We start from the raw sequence: 21,670 nt of genomic DNA, 5'->3' as shown, positions 1-21,670 counted from the left end.
GGCACTTGCCCAGTTTGCCAACCCATTGAGCTCTAAACACATTAGGTTTATCTAATGACTCCTACTGCCGATATCTAGAAGAGAGCTGTCAGTTATTCATGTGACTGACAGATACTATTTGTTCCTCATTTAAATTCTGTAATTAGTTGTCGTCCTAAGAAAGTCTCTATAGTGCCCCCTATTGGAAGTAGCTACCATATTTCTCAGTGCTTGACCCTTTAAGGACTAAGGACTTGAATAACTAATAATTTTAAACAAATCTGTCTGCTCTAAAATGAAAACACAATAATCTGGGGAGAGCTGTTTCAGAGTTCCTGCCCCTCATTGGTGCAAGGGTTGTCTATGGCTTTACGAAGGTCGTGGACAGTGTTCGGACAACTGTTTCTTGGAGGAACATAGAACAGCTTAGCTATCGTTTAAAGCTCATTAGCACCAATAAGAACTAATGCCATGGCAGTGGTCTATAACATGTGGCCAGGGTCCTGATCCTGGAGCCTAAGAGGACCCATACGCAAATCTACCACATAAGACATCAAAGTCAAAAATAGCACATGATAGGTCAGGAGTCTGTAGGACCAGGATTTCTAAGTTATTTCCCTCCTTAAGGCTCTTCAGATGCTTTGAAAATTCAACACCCATGATACACAGGACAGATGTGAAGAATTTATAAGGGAAAATGCATAAATGTACATGTCAGAAGGTCACAAGTCTCCATTCAACATTGAGTCCATTTGACAGAATTCAGAAATCTCCAACACAAGATAAGACGAGGAGACACTTTTATTGAATGGCCCTTTGTTTTGAAGGATCATCACAGATTTCTTGCTGTTCAGTAGGACCCACATGTCTGCTCACAAGACAGTAACTTGTCTGCAAAGCATTATTCGGCTTTCTCATTCACCACTGTTGATTTGTGATGGCTCTGAACGTCCCTGCTCTGCTGTCTGTACTTCTGTTCTATGCGGCAACATTGGGAATCGGAGTCTGGGCTTCAAAAAAAGCCAAAAGGTTGCAAAAGAATGGAAATCGGATGGAAGTTGCCATTGTTGGGGGAAGAAAAGTCAATATGGTTATTGGATTATTTACTACTACAGGTATGTCTGGTGATTGCAGGATATGGGTCTATTATTAGGGGATGTGCACACGTTGCGGATTTTGCTGCGAATCCGCAGCGGTTTTGACACTGCGGATTCGCAGCAGATTTCCATGAGTTTACAGTACAATGTAAACCTATGGAAAACAAAATCCGCAGTGTACATGCTGCAGAAAAAAATGTGCGGAAATGCTGCGTTGTTTATTCCGCAGCATGTCAATTCTTTGTGCGGATTCCGCTGGGGTTTACACCTGCTCCATAATACACGGTGTGCAGAATTATTAGGCAAGTTGTATTTTAGAGGATTATTTATATTATTGATCAACAACTATGTTCTCAATCAACCCAAAAGACTCGTAAATATCAAAGCTTAATATTTTTGGAAGTTGGAGTGGGTTATTTTTAGATTTGGCTATCTTAGGAGGATATCTGTTTGTGCAGGTAATTATTACTGTGCAGAATTATTAGGCAACTTAATAAAAACCAAATATATTCTCATCTCACTTGTTTATTTTCACCAGGTAAACCAATATAACTGCACACAATTCAGAAATAAACATTTCTGACATGCAAAAACAAAACCCCAAAAATATTAGTGACCAATATAGCCACCTTTCTTTATGATGACACTCAGCAGCCTTCCATCCATAGATTCTGTCAGTTGCTTGATCTGTTTACGATCAACATTGCGTGCAGCAGCCACCACAGCCTCCAAGACACTGTTCCGAGAGGTGTACTGTTTTCCCTCCCTGTAGATCTCACATTTTATGAGGGACCACAGGTTCTCTATGGGGTCCAGATCAGGTGAACAAGGGGGCCATGTCATTATTTTCTCTTCTTTGAGACCTTTACTGGCCAGCCACGCTGTGGAGTAGTTGGAGGCATGTGATGGAGCATTGTCCTGCATGAAAATCATGTTTTTCTTGAACGATACTGACTTCTTCCTGTACCACTGCTTGAAGAAATTATCTTCCAGAAACTGGCAGTAGGTCTGGGAGTTGAGCTTCACTCCATCCTCAACCCGAAAAGGTCCCACAAGTTCATCTTTGATGATACCAGCCCATACCAGTACCCACCTCCACCTTGCTGGCGTCTGAGTCGGAGTGGAGCTCCCTGCCCTTTACTGATCCAGCCTCTGGCCCATCCATCTGGCCCATCAAGAGTCACTCTCATTTCATCAGTCCATAAAACCTTTGAAAAGTCAGTCTTAAGATATTTCTTGGCCCAGTCTTGACGTTTTATCTTATGTTTCTTGTTCAAAGGTGGTCATTTTTCAGCCTTCCTTACCTTGGCCATGTCCCTGAGTATTGCACACCTTGTGCTTTTTGTTTCTCCAGTATCGTTGCAGCTCTGAAATATGGCAAAACTGGTGGCAAATGGCATCTTGGCAGCTTCATGCTTGATTTTCCTCAATTCATGGGCAGTTATTTTGCGCCTTTTTTGCCCAACACGTTTCTTGCGACCCTGTTGGCTATTTGCCATGAAACGCTTGATTGTTCGGTGATCACGCTTCAAAAGTTTAGCAATTTCAAGACTGCTGCATCCCTCTGCAAGACATCTCACAATTTTGGACTTTTCAGAGCCCGTCAAATCTGTCTTCTGACCCATTTTGCCAAAGGAAAGGAAGTTGCCTAATAATTACGCACACCATATATAGGGTCATTAGACAACACCCCTCCTCATTACAGAGATGCACATCATCTGATTTATTTAATTGGTAGTTGGCTCTCAAGCCTGAACATCTTGGAGTAGGACAACATGTATAAAAAGTATCATGTGATCAAAATGGGCAGCACGGTGGCGCAGTGGTTAGCACAGCAGCCTTGCAGCGCTGGAGTCCTGGGTTCAAGCCCCACTATGGACAACATCTGCAAAGAGTTTGTATGTTCTCTCCGTGTTTGCGTGGGTTTCCTCCGGGTTTCCTCCCACATTGCAAAGACATACTGATAGGGAATTTAGATTGTGAGCCCCAACGGGGACAGCGACGATAATGTGTGCAAACTGTAAAGCGCTGCGGAATATGTTAGTGCTATATAAAAAAATAAAATAAAAAAAAATAAAAATAAAATACAACTTGCCTAATAATTCTGCACACAGTGTAGGAATCCGCAGGTGTAAAACCACATGTGAAATACGCACAAAATCCGCAAAGAAAACGCGGTAAATCTGCAGTACTTCCGCAGGTAATCCACAGTGCGGTTTACCTGCAGATTTACCAAAACAGGTGCGGAAAAATCCACAGGGGTTCTATCTACGTGTGCACATACCCTTAAGGACAGAGATCATTTTAATTTGGGTACCTTAATAACACAGTTACTTAGAGCCTTAGAATATTTATATACTGTATATACCTTTTTACTTTTCCATAGCTTGTTGTTTTTCATGATGACTTAATTTTATTTGGCTTTTGTGGGGTTGAATACAAGGGAGTAATTATAATAGGAGCAGAGATTGCAGATGGATCTATGACCTGAATCCTAGTAGGTGGTGAGGAGGAAACAAAAAGATCCCTTTGAATCCTATAACAATATCCATATTGTGATCCGTGTGATACTTAGGGGCCTGTTGGAGATTTTGGACTTTGGCATACAATCTTTATATAATGTATTGAATGATTTTTAGTATTTTTTAGGGAGGAAATGTCCAGTTACACCAAATTTATGCACAAGATTTACACCTACTTGTAGTTTTGATTGGTACAATTTTGGGGCACATAAGACTTTTTAATTACTTTTATTCTTAAAATGTAAATGTATTTATTTATTGCATTACTGTATGGGAAAAATGATCCTTTGAGTGAGTGAGATTGAGTGATGAGCGAATATACTCGTTACTCAAGATTTTTTGAGCATGCTCGGGGGTCCTGCGAGTATTTTTTAGTGCTCGGAGATTTAGTTCTCATCATCGCAGCTGAATGATTTACAGCAGTTAGTCAGCATAAGTACATGTGGGAGTTGCCTGGTTGCTAGGGAATCCCCACATGTAACCAAGCTGGCTAAGAGATGTAGCAAATGTGGTGCCAATATTCAAAAAGGGCTCTAAAAGTGAACCTGGAAATTATAGGCCAGTAAGTCTAACCTCTATTGTTGGTAAAATATTTGAAGGGTTTCTGAGGGATGTTATTCTGGATTATCTCAATGAGAATAACTGTTTAACTCCATATCAGCATGGGTTTATGAGAAATCGCTCCTGTCAAACCAATCTAATCAGTTTTTATGAAGAGGTAAGCTATAGACTGGACCACGGTGAGTCATTGGACGTGGTATATCTCGATTTTTCCAAAGCGTTTGATACCGTGCCGCACAAGAGGTTGGTACACAAAATGAGAATGCTTGGTCTGGGGGAAAATGTGTGTAAATGGGTTAGTAACTGGCTTAGTGATAGAAAGCAGAGGGTGGTTATAAATGGTATAGTCTCTAACTGGGTCGCTGTGACCAGTGGGGTACCGCAGGGGTCAGTATTGGGACCTGTTCTCTTCAACATATTCATTAATGATCTGGTAGAAGGTTTACACAGTAAAATATCGATATTTGCAGATGATACAAAACTATGTAAAGCAGTTAGTACAAGAGAAGATAGTATTCTGCTACAGATGGATCTGGATAAGTTGGAAACTTGAGCTGAAAGGTGGCAGATGAGGTTTAACAATGATAAATGTAAGGTTATACACATGGGAAGAAGGAATCAATATCACCATTACACACTGAACGGGAAACCACTGGGTAAATCTGACAGGGAGAAGGACTTGGGGATCCTAATTAATGATAAACTTACCTGGAGCAGCCAGTGCCAGGCAGCAGCTGCCAAGGCAAACAGGATCATGGGGTGCATTAAAAGAGGTCTGGATACACATGATGAGAGCATTATACTGCCTCTGTACAAATCCCTAGTTAGACCGCACATGGAGTACTGTGTCCAGTTTTGGGCATCGGTGCTCAGGAAGGATATAATGGAACTAGAGAGAGTACAAAGGAGGGCAACAAAATTAATAAAGGGGATGGGAGAACTACAATCCCCAGATAGATTAGCGAAATTAGGATTATTTAGTCTAGAAAAAAGACGACTGAGGGGCGATCTAATAACCATGTATAAGTATATAAGGGGACAATACAAATATCTCGCTGAGGATCTGTTTATACCAAGGAAGGTGACGGGCACAAGGGGGCATTCTTTGCGTCTGGAGGAGAGAAGGTTTTTCCACCAACATAGAAGAGGATTCTTTACTGTTAGGGCAGTGAGAATCTGGAATTGCTTGCCTGAGGAGGTGGTGATGGCGAACTCAGTCGAGGGGTTAAAGAGAGGCCTGGATGTCTTCCTGGAGCAGAGCAATATTGTATCATACAATTATTAGGTTCTGTAGAAGAACGTAGATCTGGGGATTTATGATGATGGAATATAGGCTGAACTGGATGGACAAATGTCTTTTTTCGGCCTTACTAACTATGTTACTATGTAACTATGTAATAAACTGTAGCAGCTGATATAAAAGGTAAATAATCATTTATCAATTTACAAACATCAATTTAACCTACAAGAAGAGTCAACACTTCAGACACCAGGCCAGACCTGGGTAAAGTGCGGCCCATGGTCCACATCCGTCCTCTGGCTGTTCCAGTCCGACCTGTGGAACGAGACAACCAAGGGGCTGAAAACAGTGGCCCACGTCTGCCGCTGATTGTCTCTGCTCACCCGCCCACTCGCTCGTCCGTCAGCTCATTGTCTCTGCCTGCCCACCCTCTCGCTCATCTGTCCGCTCGTTGTCTCTGCCCACCCGCTCGCCATCTCCGCAGCCACTCTCCATACACACTGACTGCACTGATGGAGGAGGGGGATCTTTCCTCCACCAATCAGAGTGTGAAACAGCTGACGCGATGATGTCATGTCATTGCATCAGCTGTGTACTGCGGAGAGTCAGCGCACCGGAGGCAGAAGCAGAGTACTGTGGAAACGAGAGAAAGATGAATATGTGGTGTTTTTTTACATTTATCTAAGTATATGGGATGCTTAGTTGCATATGGGGAGGCTATATGGGACTTATCATGGACATGGGAAGGCTTTATGGGACTTATCATGGACATTGGAAGGCAATATGGAACTTATCATGGTCATGAGGATGCTATACGGGACTTATCATGGACATGGGGAGGCTATATAGTCTTATTATGGACATGGGGAGGCTATATGGGACCTATCATGGACACGGGGAGGCTATATGGGACTTATCATGGACATGGGGAAGCTATGGGGGTATTAACATGAACATGCGGAGGCTGTTTGGGGCTCGTATGGTGGCCATGGGGAGGATATGTGGGTCTCATATGGTGGCCATGGGGAGGCTGCGTGGGCCTCAGATGCTGGCCATGGGTGTTAGGGTTGGAGGAACGCACCGAATATATTTATTAAGTGAGATTGGTGCATTCGCAACCCGGGATCCACCGTGCAGGAAAGAACCTGCTGCTAAGTAAACGGAGGCACTATATCGCGGTATGAACCAGCTCTGTTAGCTTCACAGAGCAGCCGAGAAGGCAAGGCTCTGTGCCCTGTTAGACTTTCACAGAGGCACAGGCTAACTACCCAAATGAGAGCAGTCAGTGGTCATGCATGCACACAAAACTCCTCGCCGGAGGTGCCAGCATTCTAGTGGCTTATTTCAGCCGGGTCCCTGAACACACATAACACAATCTCCTCGCCGGAGGTGCCAGCATTCTAGTGGCTTATTTCAGCCGGGTCCCTGAACACACATAACACAATCTCCTCGCCGGAGGTGCCAGCATTCTAGGGGCTTATTTCAGCCGGGTCCCTGAACACATATGAACACATGACCACACTGGCGCAAATGACATAACATATGAAGATACTAGCGCATGGCCGTGCGGTCATGCGAGCCTTAAATAGCTGCAGCACGTACAGGACCTTTCAAAGAAGGACCAATGGAGTTGCTGCAGTACCTGAGCATTTGACCCTAGATCTCCAATGAGAGATCTTGCCCTGGGCATGCTCAGTGTGTGCAAAGCAGGACTTAGTCCTAGCACCTACAGGACCTTCCAAGAAGGACCAATGGAAGTTGCTGCAGTACCTGAGCATGTGACCCTAGATCTCCACTGAGAGATCTTGCCCTGGGCATACTCAGTGTGTGCAAAGCAGGACTTAGTCCCAGAAAAGCTGGAGAGGCAGTAGTAACCCTTTGCACAGTATCAGTCTCAGTGAGACGCTGGGAGCGACGTCTCCGCTGAGCAGGCTCCACTGCGGCCGATGCAGAATGGGAGACCGCAGCAGACACGGATCGAGATTCCCCCTGTGCAGCAGAGGAAACTCGACTCCTAACAATGGGGAGGCTTTATGAGCCTCAGATGCTGGCCATTCAGAGGCTGCCTGGGCATCAGGTGCTGGCCATTCGGAAGCTGCATGGGCCTAAGATGCTGGCCATTCGGAGGCTGCGTGGGCCTCAAATGGTGGCCATGGGGAGGCTGCTTGGGCTTCAGATGCTGGCCATTCGGAGGCTGCGTGGGCCTCAGTTGCTGGCCATTCGGAGGCTGCGTGGGCCTCAGATGCTGGCCATTCGGAGGCTGCATGGGCTTCAGATGCTGGCCATTCGGAGGCTGCGTGGGCCTCAGATTCTGGCCTCATATGATATAATAAAGGGGCTGTATTTGTATTCAAATGGTATATAGGGGGATGTCAGCATACTTAATTCTGCTCAATATTAAGTGATATAATTAATATTAATATATTTGTTAATATAATAATTACAATTAATATGTCAATATTATTATTGAGCCTAATTAATTTCAGCCTATTGGTTCGGCATTCTACCACAGTTACGGTCTCTCATGTGGTCTCTTGGGAAAATTAATTGCCTTCTCCTGCTCTAGACCAACATAAGAAAGAAACACGTCAACATAGAGTATATTTAACAGTCTATTCCTCCTAGGTTACTGAAAATACACATCTGGTTAGTTAAGATAACATGCTGCACTGTCACAGTCTACTCAGCTCAAAGCTGTATGAACACTTAGAGTGAAGGGCCCCCAAGGATGTTGGTCTGTGCACTTTAATACACACATGTTTACATATAAATCCCCATATATGACCACAGGGACAAACATGTCACTCATGAGGAGAGGGAAGGGAGAAATTGTCAGAGACCCGAAACGGAATCCGTCACCATATTCGTCATTTTACGGATCCGGCGCCATAGGCTTCCATTATAGCAAACAAATACATTAGTATGTCCGTATTATCTATCTATGACAGAAAAACGGATCCGGCAAAAGTTTTTTTTAAAATTCGCCGGATTGTGATTGACGGCAAAAAAAATGATGTGTGAAAGTAGCCTTAAAGTATGTTTTTCGCTGAAATGCCGCTTGGGAGTTTTTCCTAACTCTCCAGTTTGGAGGGATGAATAGAATTAGTGGACTGAGATCTAATTTTCTTAAAGGGATTATCTAACCGGAAGTTTACATCTATCTATAGAATTGTCTAAAAGTCCCTTCACATTAAGCGACGCTGCAGCGATACTGACAACGATCCGGATCGCTGCAGCGTCGCTGTTTGGTCGCTGGAGAGCTGTCACACAGACCGCTCTCCAGCGACCAACGATGCCGGTAACCAGGGTAAACATCGGGTAACTAAGCGTGCGTCGTTTTTTGACGAAAATCGGACGCAAGAAAAATGCAACTTGTTGCGTTTTCTTGGTCCGACGCTAGCGTCAAAAAAGACGCACGTGCCGGAAAACGCAACAAGCAAAAACGCATGCGTCCCCCATGTTAAACAAAGGGGCGCATGACGCGTGCGTCGCCGCTGCGTCGCCCGACGCTAGCGCGACGCACACTAGCCGAACGCTAGTGTGAACGTTACCTTATCTACAGCTGTCTGTCCTCCAGCGCTGTGCTCTGCTCTCCTCCTGCACTGACTGTGAGCACAGCGGCCGGAAAGCAGAGCGGTGACGTCACCGCTCTGCTTTCCGGCTGACCGACGCTCACAGCCAGTGCAGGAGGAGTGCAGAGCACAGCGCTGGAGGACAGACAGCTGTAAGTAAGTATGTAGTGTTTGTTTTTTTTTACTTTTAGGATGGTAACCAGGGTAATCATCGGGTTACTAAGCGCGGCCCTGCGCTTAGTTACCCGATGTTTACCCTGGTTACCAGTGAAGACATCGCTGGATCGGTGTCACACACGCCGATCCAGCGATGTCAGGAGGAGTCCAGCGACGAAATAAAGTTCTGGACTTTATTCAGCGACCAACGATCTCCCAGCAGGGGCCTGATCGTTGGTCGCTGTCACACATAACGATTTCATTAACGATATCGTTGCTACGTCACAAAAAGCAACGATATCGTTAACAATATCGTTATGTGTGAAGGTACCTTAAGGGTCACTTCCGTCTTTCTGTCTGTCTTTCTGTCTGTCTGTAACGGAAATCCTGAGTCGCTGATTGGTCGCCAATCACCAATCAGCGACGGGCACAGTCCGGCCGCGAATTCGCCCCTTTCCTACCTTCCATCAGTGCCCCCTCCATACTCCCCTCCAGTAATCGCTCACACAGGGTTAATGGCTGCGTTACACCGCGTTATGCCGCGGTGTAATGCAGTCCGTTAACGCTGCTATTAACCCTGTGGGACCAACTTTTTACTATTGATGCTGCCTATGCAGCATCAATAGTAAAAAGATCTAATGTTAAAAATAATAAAAAAAATAAGAAATCATTATATTCTCACCTTCCGGCGCCTCTCCTGCTCCTCGCGACTCTCCGGTCCAAAGAATGCATTGCTGTCTCGCGAGATGACGTAGCGGTCTTGCCTAATTGTCCTAAAACAGGAAAGGTTTATACTGATATAATGTCAAATAATGAGAAAAACATGCATATATGTCTTTTTATATGATGTGTGTAAACTTCTGGTTTCAACTGTATATATAAAAAGACAGGGTATGTAGTACTAGAGATGAGAATTCGGAAAACCTTTGCCAATCTCAAAATTGGCAAGAACATAGCACATTTGAATTTGTGCTCAGTTTCTCGAGTGTTTTTCCTCAAAGGCGGCAACATTCAGTCAAATGTCGATAAATGATTGCATTTCCACTACTGCATTTGTTTTGACTTTGTCTAGGATAGTGGTGCTGTGTGAGGAGTGGGGGGGCACATGTTTTATGATGGGAAGGGGTGTGTCTAGGTCAAAGGAGATGCGGAGTGTAATTTTTTTCCTTTAGTAGCTTAATATGTTCACATTACCGCAGCCAATCAGGGCACAGAAACCATCCACAACGTCATAACACAAGTACTTCTGTGATTGGCTGGTGAATTCACATGTTCCTCTCCATATAAAAAGCAGACATCTTGTTTTGCTGGCTGCATTTTCTCAATGTAAGGCTGCCGTCACATCAGCAGTATTTGGTCAGTATTTTACATCAGTATTTGTAAGCCAATACCAGGCATGGGTGATAAATACAGAAGTGGTGCATATGTTTCTATTATACTTTTCCTCTATTTGTTCCACTCCTGGTTTCGGCTTACAAATACTGAGGTAAAATACTGACCAAATACTGCTAGTGTGACGGCAGCCTAACAGCACAGAGTGGCCGCTGCTGCTGCAACTAAACTTGTGATTTAGTTAGATAAGATCATGTCCTGTTTCAAATCGATCTTTCAGTATCTAACTAGATTGTGCTAAAACTGTGTTGCATTGATGAATCAGGATCACCCATTTGCTAATCAAAATCATTAGGCCTAATATTAGGGTTCAGCCAGGAGGCCCCATTTGCTAATTCAAATCGCTTGGGCTAAAACTGTTTTGCAGTGAGGAATCAGAAGGCCCCATTTGCTAATCAAAATCGTTAAGGGATTAATATTGGGGTTCAGCCAGGAGGCCCCATTTGCTAATCCAAATAGTTTGTGCTAGCGCTGCATCAAGTGGCCTCTCCTCCTTGTCATCCACCTTAACATTACACAGTACAATCCTAAGAGGTAGCAACGCAATCACCCTTGTTTCCCCTGCATCACAAATTTCCAACCGCCTAACTAACTGTGGGGAACAACAGTTGGGACAGTCTGCAGAGCTGTTCAATCATTCTATTCCATGGGCATCAGAGGTCTGCTCCAAAGATTCACAGAATCCAGAGGAGAAAAGCTTCTGCATCGGTGTCCAAAATTGTTTCCCGTTGGATCCAGGGCTGGAAAAGTAGGATCTGAGCAGAATCCAGGATACTTCGTGGTTTCCCGCATAGACACGAAGTGATGCAAACATGAAAAGCACTGTATCCTCAGCCACAACTGCAGTTCACAGGGGTGGCAAGAGTTGTCTAGCCTGGGCCTTTTTTGAGACTGTAAAAGATGACCCAACTCACGTTATCTATCAACTTAGCAAAAACCAACTCAGTAGAGGCAAAAGTTGCAATAATTTGACTACTACATGCATGAATCGACACATGCGCTATCAACATGCCTTAGTCTGGGAATCACACAGTCTCGCCAACCACTGGCTTTCCCATCAACTACATCTGCTGCTTCTTCTTCCTCCATCACTGTGGCAAGTGTTCTCACACAGGTCTCCGGCCACAGAACTTCCACTTGTTTACCCCCTACAGTAGGGGTGAGTGAGAGCTCGTTAGTTGTTACTTAAATGGATATGTCTCCTGTTTTTGTTTCACTCAACACACCATAACATCTCCCCCTGCACCTCACTCACAGTCCAGCAGTTTCTCCTGTTTACCCTACCCCACACTCTCTCAGCATAGCAGCCAGCCCTCAGTCTCTCAGTTGTGATCACATAAAAGAATGTTTCCTCCTAACCGTGCGAAACATAAAAGCTTGAACTCCTTCATCTTCAATCTGTTGGCCATGGAAATTCTGCCTTTCCACCTGGTGGATACAGAAGGTTTCCAAAAGATGATGGCCGTCGCAGTCCCCCAGTACCAGTTGCCCAGTCGCCATTACTTCCCTACAAAAGTTGTGCTTGCACTACACCAGCATGTCGCAGACAACATCCCCTGTTCCCTGAAAAAATGTATGTCTGCCAGGGGGTATTTCACCACTGAAACCTGGACAAGCAAATATGAGCAGGGGTGTTACATCTCACTGACTGGCCACTGAGTGACTCTGGTGGCTGTGGGGGCAGGTGGGCAAGAGGCTGCTCCACAAGTCTTGGAATCCCCAAGGTTTGCGAGACAAACCTCTGTATCTATCACTTCCTCCACTGCTTATGACTCCTCCACCTCCTCTAGGGCCTCCATCTGTGCCCTCAACTTCTCCCTGAATGAGACATGTGTTCCAACAGTGCAGAGAGAATAACTCCCACCTCTGCACTACACAGCCAGGGCTCACTGCAATATAGGCAGTGTTTAAATTAATATGATTTGGAGATCGCAGTCACACATATCACGAGTTGCGGACAGCTATCCAAACCGAGTTAGTGGAATGACTGAGTCCACTGAACCTGGAGCCAGAGAAGACCGCGTGTCATAACGGTGCAAACCTGGTGGCGGCCCTAAGCTGGGACAACCTCACATACGTGCCTTTATGGCTCATGTCTTCAACTGGTGGTACAGCAATTTCTTTGCTACTATCCTGGCCTGGATGTGCGGCTGCAGAAACCATGGATGCCATGTGCTCACTTCTGCAGATCGAGAGGTCTTTTGGCCTACTGGTTAACTGTTTGATTTCCGATGTGCAGACATGGTGGAATGCCACTCTGCACATGTTGCAGTAACTGAGCAGCAGCAATGAGCCCTGGTGCAGCATGTTCTTATGCATAGTCTGGGCCAACACTTTACGGATGTGGTGCAAATCACACTTGCGGAGTGGGCACAGATGAAGGACCTCTGCACCCTTCTGCACAGTTTCAAAATAGCTGTTAAGATGGTTAATGCTGGCAATGCTGTCATCAGCATCACTATTCCAGTTATCTACATGCAAGACCACACTTTCAGTAGTCTGCGGGAGGAGATGGTGGTCCCAGAGGAAGAGGTGGAAGCAGAGGAGAAGTGGAAGGGATAAAAATATCTCTAAGTTCCGGACTGTCTTCACACAGGCAAATGCCATATTGATTACAGCAATTGAGGGGGCTCATGGTACCAGACAAACTGTTAGTGAAGCTGTTTTTCTCACCCCTTAAAGTATTGTGTATACGTTTGGTTTTTCCTCCCATTGAATTTAATGGGGTTCGGGTATGTTCGTCGACCTGTTCGGCAAACATGTTTGGCAAACATAGGGACTTTCGCTGAACTGAACCGAACCTTGAAAAGTAGGCTCATCTCTATGTAGTACCAAATTTTGTAAAGAAAGCAACTTTTAAAAACGTTTTAATTTTCGCGTTATATCACAGCTCAAAGAAGGCAAAGTATGAGGTAAAGAGATTTGAATAATACATTAATGACTAAGATTCTAATAATCTTCTTTTTCAGCTACTTGGGTTGGAGGTGCGTACATTAATGGATCTGCTGAGATCGTCTACCTTCCTGGACGAGGACTGGCATGGCTTCAAGCTCCCTTGGGATTTTCCATAGCATTAATCTTAGGTAACAGCCAACATGTAACCTAAGGTGGAAGCACACCAACATATTTTACCATTGAGATAGTAACAAACTAGTAAAACTACAAATCAAAGTAATGAGCAGATAATAAGATAAAAGGAGAGAGGACCCTGCACATAAGAGCTGACACTCTACAGGAGAGAAGATCCTGCACATAAGAGCTGACACTCTACAAGAGAGAGGACCCTGCACATAAGAGCTGACACTCTACAGGAGAGAAGATCCTGCACATAAGAGCTGACACTCTACAAGAGAGAGGACCCTGCCCATAAGAGCTGACACTCTACAGGAGAGAGGACCCTGCACATAAGAGCTGACACTATAGGAGATAGGACCCTGCACATAAGAGCTGACACTCTACAGGAGAGAGGTCCCTGCACATAAGAGCTGACACTCTACAGGAGAGAAGACCCTGCACATAAGAGCTGACACTCTACAGGAGAGAGGACCCTGCATATAAGAGCTGACACTCTACAGAAAAGAGGACCCTGCACATAAGAGCTGACACTCTACAGGAGAGAGGACCCTGCACATAAGAGCTGACACTGTACAGGAGAAAGGACCCTGCACATAAGAGCTGACACTGTACAGGAGAGAGGGCCCTGCACATAAGAGCTGACACTGTACAGGAGAGAGGGCCCTGCACATAAGAGCTGACACTCTACAGGAAAGAAGATCCTGCACATAAGAGCTGACACTGTACAGGAGAGAGGACCCTGCACATAAGAGCTGACACTGTACAGGAGAGAGGGCCCTGCACATAAGAGCTGACACTGTACAGGAGAGAGGGCCCTGCACATAAGAGCTGACACTCTACAGGAAAGAAGATCCTGCACATAAGAGCTGACACTCTACAAGAGAGAGGACCCTGCACATAAGAGCTGACACTCTACAGGAGAGAGGACCCTGCCCATAAGAGCTGACACTCTACAGGAGAGAGGACCCTGCACATAAGAGCTGACACTATAGGAGAGAGGACCCTGCACATAAGAGCTGACACTCTACAGGAGAGAGGTCCCTGCACATAAGAGCTGACACTACAGGAGAGAGGATCCTGCACATAAGAGCTGACACTCTACAGGAGAGAGGACCCTGCATATAAGAGCTGACACTCTACAGGAAAGAGGACCCTGCACATAAGAGCTGACACTCTACAGGAGAGAGGACCCTGCACATAAGAGCTGACACTGTACAGGAGAAAGGACCCTGCACATAAGAGCTGACACTGTACAGGAGAGAGGGCCCTGCACATAAGAGCTGACACTGTACAGGAGAGAGGGCCCTGCACATAAGAGCTGACACTCTACAGGAAAGAAGATCCTGCACATAAGAGCTGACACTGTACAGGAGAGAGGACCCTGCACATAAGAGCTGACACTGTACAGGAGAGAGGGCCCTGCACATAAGAGCTGACACTGTACAGGAGAGAGGACCCTGCACATAAGAGCTGACACTCTACAGGAAAGAAGATCCTGCACATAAGAGCTGACACTGTACAGGAGAAAGGACCCTGCACATAAGAGCTGACACTGTACAGGAGAGAGGGCCCTGCACATAAGAGCTGACACTGTACAGAAGAGAGGACCCTGCACATAAGATCTGACACTCTACAGGAATGAAGATCCTGCACATAAGAGCTGACACTGTACAGGAGAGAGGACCCTGCACATAAGAGCTGACACTGTACAGGAGAGAAGATCCTGCACATAAGAGCTGACACTCTACAGGAGAGAAGATCCTGCACATAAGAGCTGACATTATACAGGAGAGAGGACCCTGCACATAAGAGCTGACACTGTACAGGAGAAAGGACCCTGCACATAAGAGCTGACACTGTACAGGAGAGAGGGCCCTGCACATAAGAGCTGACACTGTACAGGAGAGAGGGCCCTGCACATAAGAGCTGACACTCTACAGGAAAGAAGATCCTGCACATAAGAGCTGACACTGTACAGGAGAAAGGACCCTGCACATAAGAGCTGACACTGTACAGGAGAGTGGGCCCTGCACATAAGAGCTGACACTCTACAGGAAAGAAGATCCTGCACATAAGAGCTGACACTGTACAGGAGAGAGGACCCTGCACATAAGAGCTGACACTCTACAGGAGAGAAGATCTTGCACATAAGAGCTGACACTCTACAGGAGAGAAGATCCTGCACATAAGAGCTGACACTCTACAGGAGAGAGGACCCTGCACATAAGAGCTGACACTGTACAGGAGAGAGGATCCTGCACATAAGAGCTGACACTGTACAGGAGAGAGGACCCTGCACATAAGAGCTGACACTCTACAGGATAGAGGACCCTGCACATAAGAGCTGACACTCTACAGGAGAGAGGATCCTGCACATAAGAGCTGACACTCTACAGGAGAGAGGATCCTGCACATAAGATCTGATACTCTACAGGAGAGAGGACCCTCCACATAAGAGCTGACACTGTACAGGAGAGAGAGGACCCTGCACATAAGAGCTGACACTATACAGGAGAGAGGACCTGCACATAAGAGCTGACACTGTACAGGAGAGAGAGGACCCTGCACATAAGAGCTGACACTCTACAGGAGAGAGGACCCTGCACATAAGAGCTGACACTCTACAGGAGAGAGGACCCTGCACATAAGAGCTGACACTATACAGGAGAGAGGATCCTGCACATAAGAGCTGACACTGTACAGGAGAGAGAGGACCCTGCACATAAGAGCTGACACTATACAGGAGAGAGGACCTGCACATAAGAGCTGACACTGTACAGGAGAGAGAGGACCCTGCACATAAGAACTGACACTATACAGGAGAGAGGACCTGCACATAAGAGCTGACACTATACAGGAGAGAGGACCTGCACATAAGAGCTGACACTGTACAGGAGAGAGAGGACCCTGCACATAAGAACTGACACTATACAGGAGAGAGGACCCTGCACATAAGAGCTGACACTATACAGGAGAGAGGACCTGCACATAAGAGCTGACACTGTACAGGAGAGAGAGGACCCTGCACATAAGAGCTGACACTCTACAGGAGAGAGGACCCTGCACATAAGAGCTGACAATCTACAGGAGAGAGGACCCTGCACATAAGAGCTGACACTACAGGAGAGAGGACCCTGCACATAAGAGCTGACACTCTACAGGAGAGAAGATCCTGCTCATAAGAGCTGACACTCTACAGGAGAGAGGACCCTGCACATAAGAACTGACACTGTACAGAAGAGAGGACCCTGCACATAAGAACTTACTGTGTTACTTTGCTTCTGCCTCTAGGCTCCATCTTTTTTGTAAAACCAATGAGATCAAAGAAGTACTTGACAATGATGGACCCTTTTCAAGAAGTCTACGGGAACTCCATGACAATGCTCCTCTTCATCCCGGCCCTCATAGCAGACGTTTGCTGGTTTGCTGCCATCCTGGCGTCTTTAGTTAAGTGTTTGTCTAGATTTATTTTATTAATTTTTTTAATGTTGATGAATAAGATGATTATGACGGGATGGTTCGCCTGATGAATTGTAGCCAAAAATATTTAATACAAATCCACTTGTAAAGGTGATAAATACTAGATCGATGGTTAAAGGCTAAGAGGATGAATGTTTCTGGCCAGGATACCCCTATAATAGTGTAGTTTAAACACAGATGAAATCTACAAAAAGACCAGAGCGACATTGTTTAGATTACATAATTACCTTGTGATCCATGGTTACAGCCTGTATGGGTACCGTTACACTATACGATTTACCAACGATCACGACCAGCGATACTACCTGGCCGTGATCGTTGGTAAGTCGTTGTGTGGTCGCTGGAGAGCTGTCACACAGACAGCTCTCCAGCGACCAACGATGCCGAGGTCCCCGGGTAACCAGGGTAAACATCGGGTTACTAAGCGCAGGGCCGCGCTTAGTAACCCGATGTTTACCCTGGTTACCAGCGTAAAAAAAAAAAAACACTACATACTTACATTCCGGTGTCTGTCCCTTGCCGTCTGCTTCCCGCACTGACTGACTGCCGGCCGTAAAGTGAAAGCACAGCACAGCGCGCTGTGCTCTGCTTTCACTTTACAGCCGGCAGTCAGTCAGTGCGGGAAGCAGACGGCAAGGGACCTGACGGACACCGGAATGTAAGTATGTAGTGTTTTTTTTTTTTACATTTACGATGGTAACCAGGATAAACATCGGGTTACTAAGCGCGGCCCTGCGCTTAGTAACCCGATGTTTACCCTGGTTACCAGCGAACGCATCGCTGGATCGGTGTCACACACACCGATCCAGCGATGACAGCGGGAGATCCAGCGACGAAAGAAAGTTCCAAATGATCTGCTACGACGTACGATTCTCAGCAGGATCCCTGATCGCTGCTGTGTGTCAGACACAGCGATATCGTATGGATATCGCTGGAACGTCACGGATCGTACCGTCGTAGCGACAAAAGTGCCACTGTGTGACGGTACCCTAAGATACTCCAGAGCAGCACTCACAATTCTGCTGGTTGTCATTAGAAACAGATGGAACAACTTGTTGACAAAAGGTTCTCACCTAATCTCATAAGACATGACTTGAAGAAGATTCTCCTGATTGTGGTTATTGCTATAATAATGTGATACTGTGCGGTACTTCTCCATTACAGCTTCTGCAGTCAGTGTCATACTGGATATTCGTAATTACCTGTCAATCCTGATATCAGCTTGTGTTGTCATTACATATACATTGTTTGGCGGTTTCTACTCTGTGGCTTATACTGATGTCATACAGATTGTTTTTATGGTACTTGGATTGGTAAGTAGAATTTGTTTTCATTGTTGGCTAAATACATAGGGGGCAGCATTATAGTAGCTATATTCTTGTACATAGGAACAGTATTATAGTAGTTATATTCTTGTACATAGGAGCAGTATTATAGTAGTTATATTCTTGTACATAGGAACAGTATTATAGTAGTTATATTCTTGTACATAGGAGGCAGTATCATAGTAGTTATATTCTTGTACATAGGGGGCAGTATTATAGTAGTTATATTCTTGTACATAGGGGCAGTATTATAGTAGCTATATTCTTGTACATAGGAGGCAGTATCATAGTAGTTATATTCTTGTACATAGGGGGCAGTATTATAGTAGCTATATTCTTGTACATAGGAACAGTATTATAGTAGTTATATTCTTGTACATAGGAGGCAGTATCATAGTAGTTATATTCTTGTACATAGGGGGCACTATTATAGTAGCTATATTCTTGTACATAGGGGGCAGTATTATAGTAGCTATATTCTTGTACATAGGAACAGTATTATAGTAGTTATATTCTTGTACATAGGAGGCAGTATTATAGTAGTTATATTCTTGTACATAGGAGGCAGTATCATAGTAGTTATATTCTTGTACATAGGAGGCAGTATCATAGTAGTTATATTCTTGTACATAGGGGGCAGTATTATAGTAGCTATATTCTTGTACATAGGAAGCAGTATCATAGTAGTTATATTCTTGTACATAGGGGGCAGCATTATAGTAGCTATATTCTTGTACATAGGAACAGTATTATAGTAGTTATATTCTTGTACATAGGAGGCAGTATCATAGTAGTTATATTCTGGTACATAGGGGGCAGTATTATAGTAGCTATATTCTTGTACATAGGGGGCAATATTATAGTAGCTATATTCTTGTACATAGGGGGCAGTATTATAGTAGCTATATTCTTGTACATAGGGGGCAGAATTATAGTAGCTATATCCTTGTACATAGAGGCAGTATTATAGTAGTTATATTCTTGTACATAGGAGCAGTATTATAGTAGTTATATTCTTGTACATAGGAGCAGTATTATCTATATATATAATTGTCTAAGGGTTTTTCCGTCTGTCTGTCTGTCTGTCTTTCTGTCTGTCTGTCCTGGAAATCCCGGCTCTCTGATTGGTCGAGGCCGCCAGGCCTCGACCAATCGGAGACCGGCACAGCATCGACGTAGAAATACCGCGTCTCTGATTGGTCGAGGCCGCCAGGCCTCGACCAATCAGCAACGGGCACAGCGACGATGATGTCATAATGGTTGCCATGGCGACGATGATGTCGTAAAGGTTGCCTCGACCAATCAGCAACGGGCACAGTCTGCCGCGAATTCTGGAATCATCATTGTCCATATACTACGGGGACATGCATATTCTAGAATACCCGATGCGTTAGAATCGGGCCACAATCTAGTAGTAGTTATATTCCTGTACATAGGGGGCAGTATTATAGTAGCTATATTCTAGTACATAGAGGCAGTATTATAGTAGTTATATTCTTGTACATAGGGGCAGTATTATAGTAGTTATATTCTTGTACATAGGAGAAGTATTATAGTAGTTATATTCTTGTACATAGGAACAGTATTATAGTAGTTATATTCTTGTACATAGGAGCAGTATTATAGTAGTTATATTCTTGTACATAGGGGCAGAATTATAGTAGTTATATTCTTGTACATAGGAGAAGTATTATAGTAGTTATATTCTTGTACATAGGAGCAGTATTATAGTAGCTATATTCTTGTACATAGGGGGCAGTATTATAGTAGCTATATTCTTGTACATAGGAGCAGTATTATAGTAGTTATATTCTTGTACATAGGAGCAGTATTATAGTAGTTATATTCTTGTACATAGGAGCAGTATTATAGTAGTTATATTCTTGTACATAGGGGCAGTATTATAGTAGCTATATTCTTGTACATAGGAGGCAGTATCATAGTAGTTATATTCTTGTACATAGGGGGCAGTATTATAGTAGCTATACTCTTGTACATAGGGGGCAATATTATAGTAGCTATATTCTTGTACATAGGGGGCAGTATTATAGTAGCTATATTCTTGTACATAGGGGGCAGAATTATAGTAGCTATATTCTTGTACATAGGGGCAGTATTATAGTAGTTATATTCTTGTACATAGGAGCAGTATTATAGTAGTTATATTCTTGTACATAGGAGCAGTATTATAGTAGTTATATTCTTGTACATAGGGGGCAGTATTATAGTAGCTATATTCTTGTACATAGAGGCAGTATTATAGTAGTTATATTCTTGTACATAGGGGCAGTATTATAGTAGTTATATTCTTGTACATAGGAGAAGTATTATAGTAGTTATATTCTTGTACATAGGAACAGTATTATAGTAGTTATATTCTTGTACATAGGAGCAGTATTATAGTAGCTATATTCTTGTACATAGGGGGCAGTATTATAGTAGCTATATTCTTGTACATAGGAGCAGTATTATAGTAGTTATATTCTTGTACATAGGAGCAGTATTATAGTAGTTATATTCTTGTACATAGGAGCAGTATTATAGTAGTTATATTCTTGTACATAGGAGCAGTATTATAGTAGCTATATTCTTGTACATAGGGGGCAGTATTATAGTAGCTATATTCTTGTACATAGGAGCAGTATTATAGTAGTCATATTCTTGTACATAGGAGCAGTATTATAGTAGTTATATTCTTGTACATAGGGGCAGTATTATAGTAGTTATATTCTTGTACATAGGAACAGTATTATAGTAGTTATATTCTTGTACATAGGAGCAGTATTATAGTAGTTATATTCTTGTACATATGGGGCAGTATTATAGTAGTTATATTCTTGTACATAGGGGGCAGTATTATAGTAGTTATATTCTTGTACATAGGAACAGTATTATAGTAGTTATATTCTTGTACATAGGGGGCAGTATTATAGTAGTTATATTCTTGTACATAGGAACAGTATTATAGTAGTTATATTCTTGTACATAGGGGCAGTATTATAGTAACATAGTAACATACATAGTAACATAGTTAGTAAGGCCGAAAAAAGACATTTGTCCATCCAGTTCAGCCTATATTCCATCATAATAAATCCCCAGATCTACGTTCTTCTACAGAACCTAATTGTATGATACAATATTGTTCTGCTCCAGGAAGACATCCAGGCCTCTCTTGAATCCCTCGACTGAGTTCGCCATCACCACCTCCTCAGGCAAGCAATTCCAGATTCTCACTGCCCTAACAGTAAAGAATCCTCTTCTATGTTGGTGG

At 44.0% G+C, this 21,670-nt stretch overlaps 1 protein-coding gene across 1 annotated transcript in view; it reads left to right on the top strand.

Moving 5' to 3' along the window:
- The first annotated feature begins 867 nt into the window (after positions 1-867).
- The window catches only part of LOC138671193 (high affinity choline transporter 1-like), a 37,873-nt gene continuing 17,070 nt past the window's right edge, over positions 868-21,670 (top strand). Inside the window, exons 1-4 of the mRNA XM_069759153.1 lie at positions 868-1,094; positions 13,489-13,602; positions 16,886-17,047; positions 18,239-18,387. Coding sequence (XP_069615254.1) covers positions 917-1,094; positions 13,489-13,602; positions 16,886-17,047; positions 18,239-18,387 — 603 coding nt within the window. The 5' untranslated portion in view covers positions 868-916. The remainder of the gene's footprint in view (positions 1,095-13,488; positions 13,603-16,885; positions 17,048-18,238; positions 18,388-21,670) is intronic.

Source organism: Ranitomeya imitator, chromosome 3 (assembly GCF_032444005.1).
Source record: "Ranitomeya imitator isolate aRanImi1 chromosome 3, aRanImi1.pri, whole genome shotgun sequence".
Taxonomy (NCBI): domain Eukaryota; kingdom Metazoa; phylum Chordata; class Amphibia; order Anura; family Dendrobatidae; genus Ranitomeya; species Ranitomeya imitator.
The sequence above is the reverse complement of the archived record's forward strand: the minus strand, read 5'-3'. Positions and strand labels throughout refer to the sequence as shown.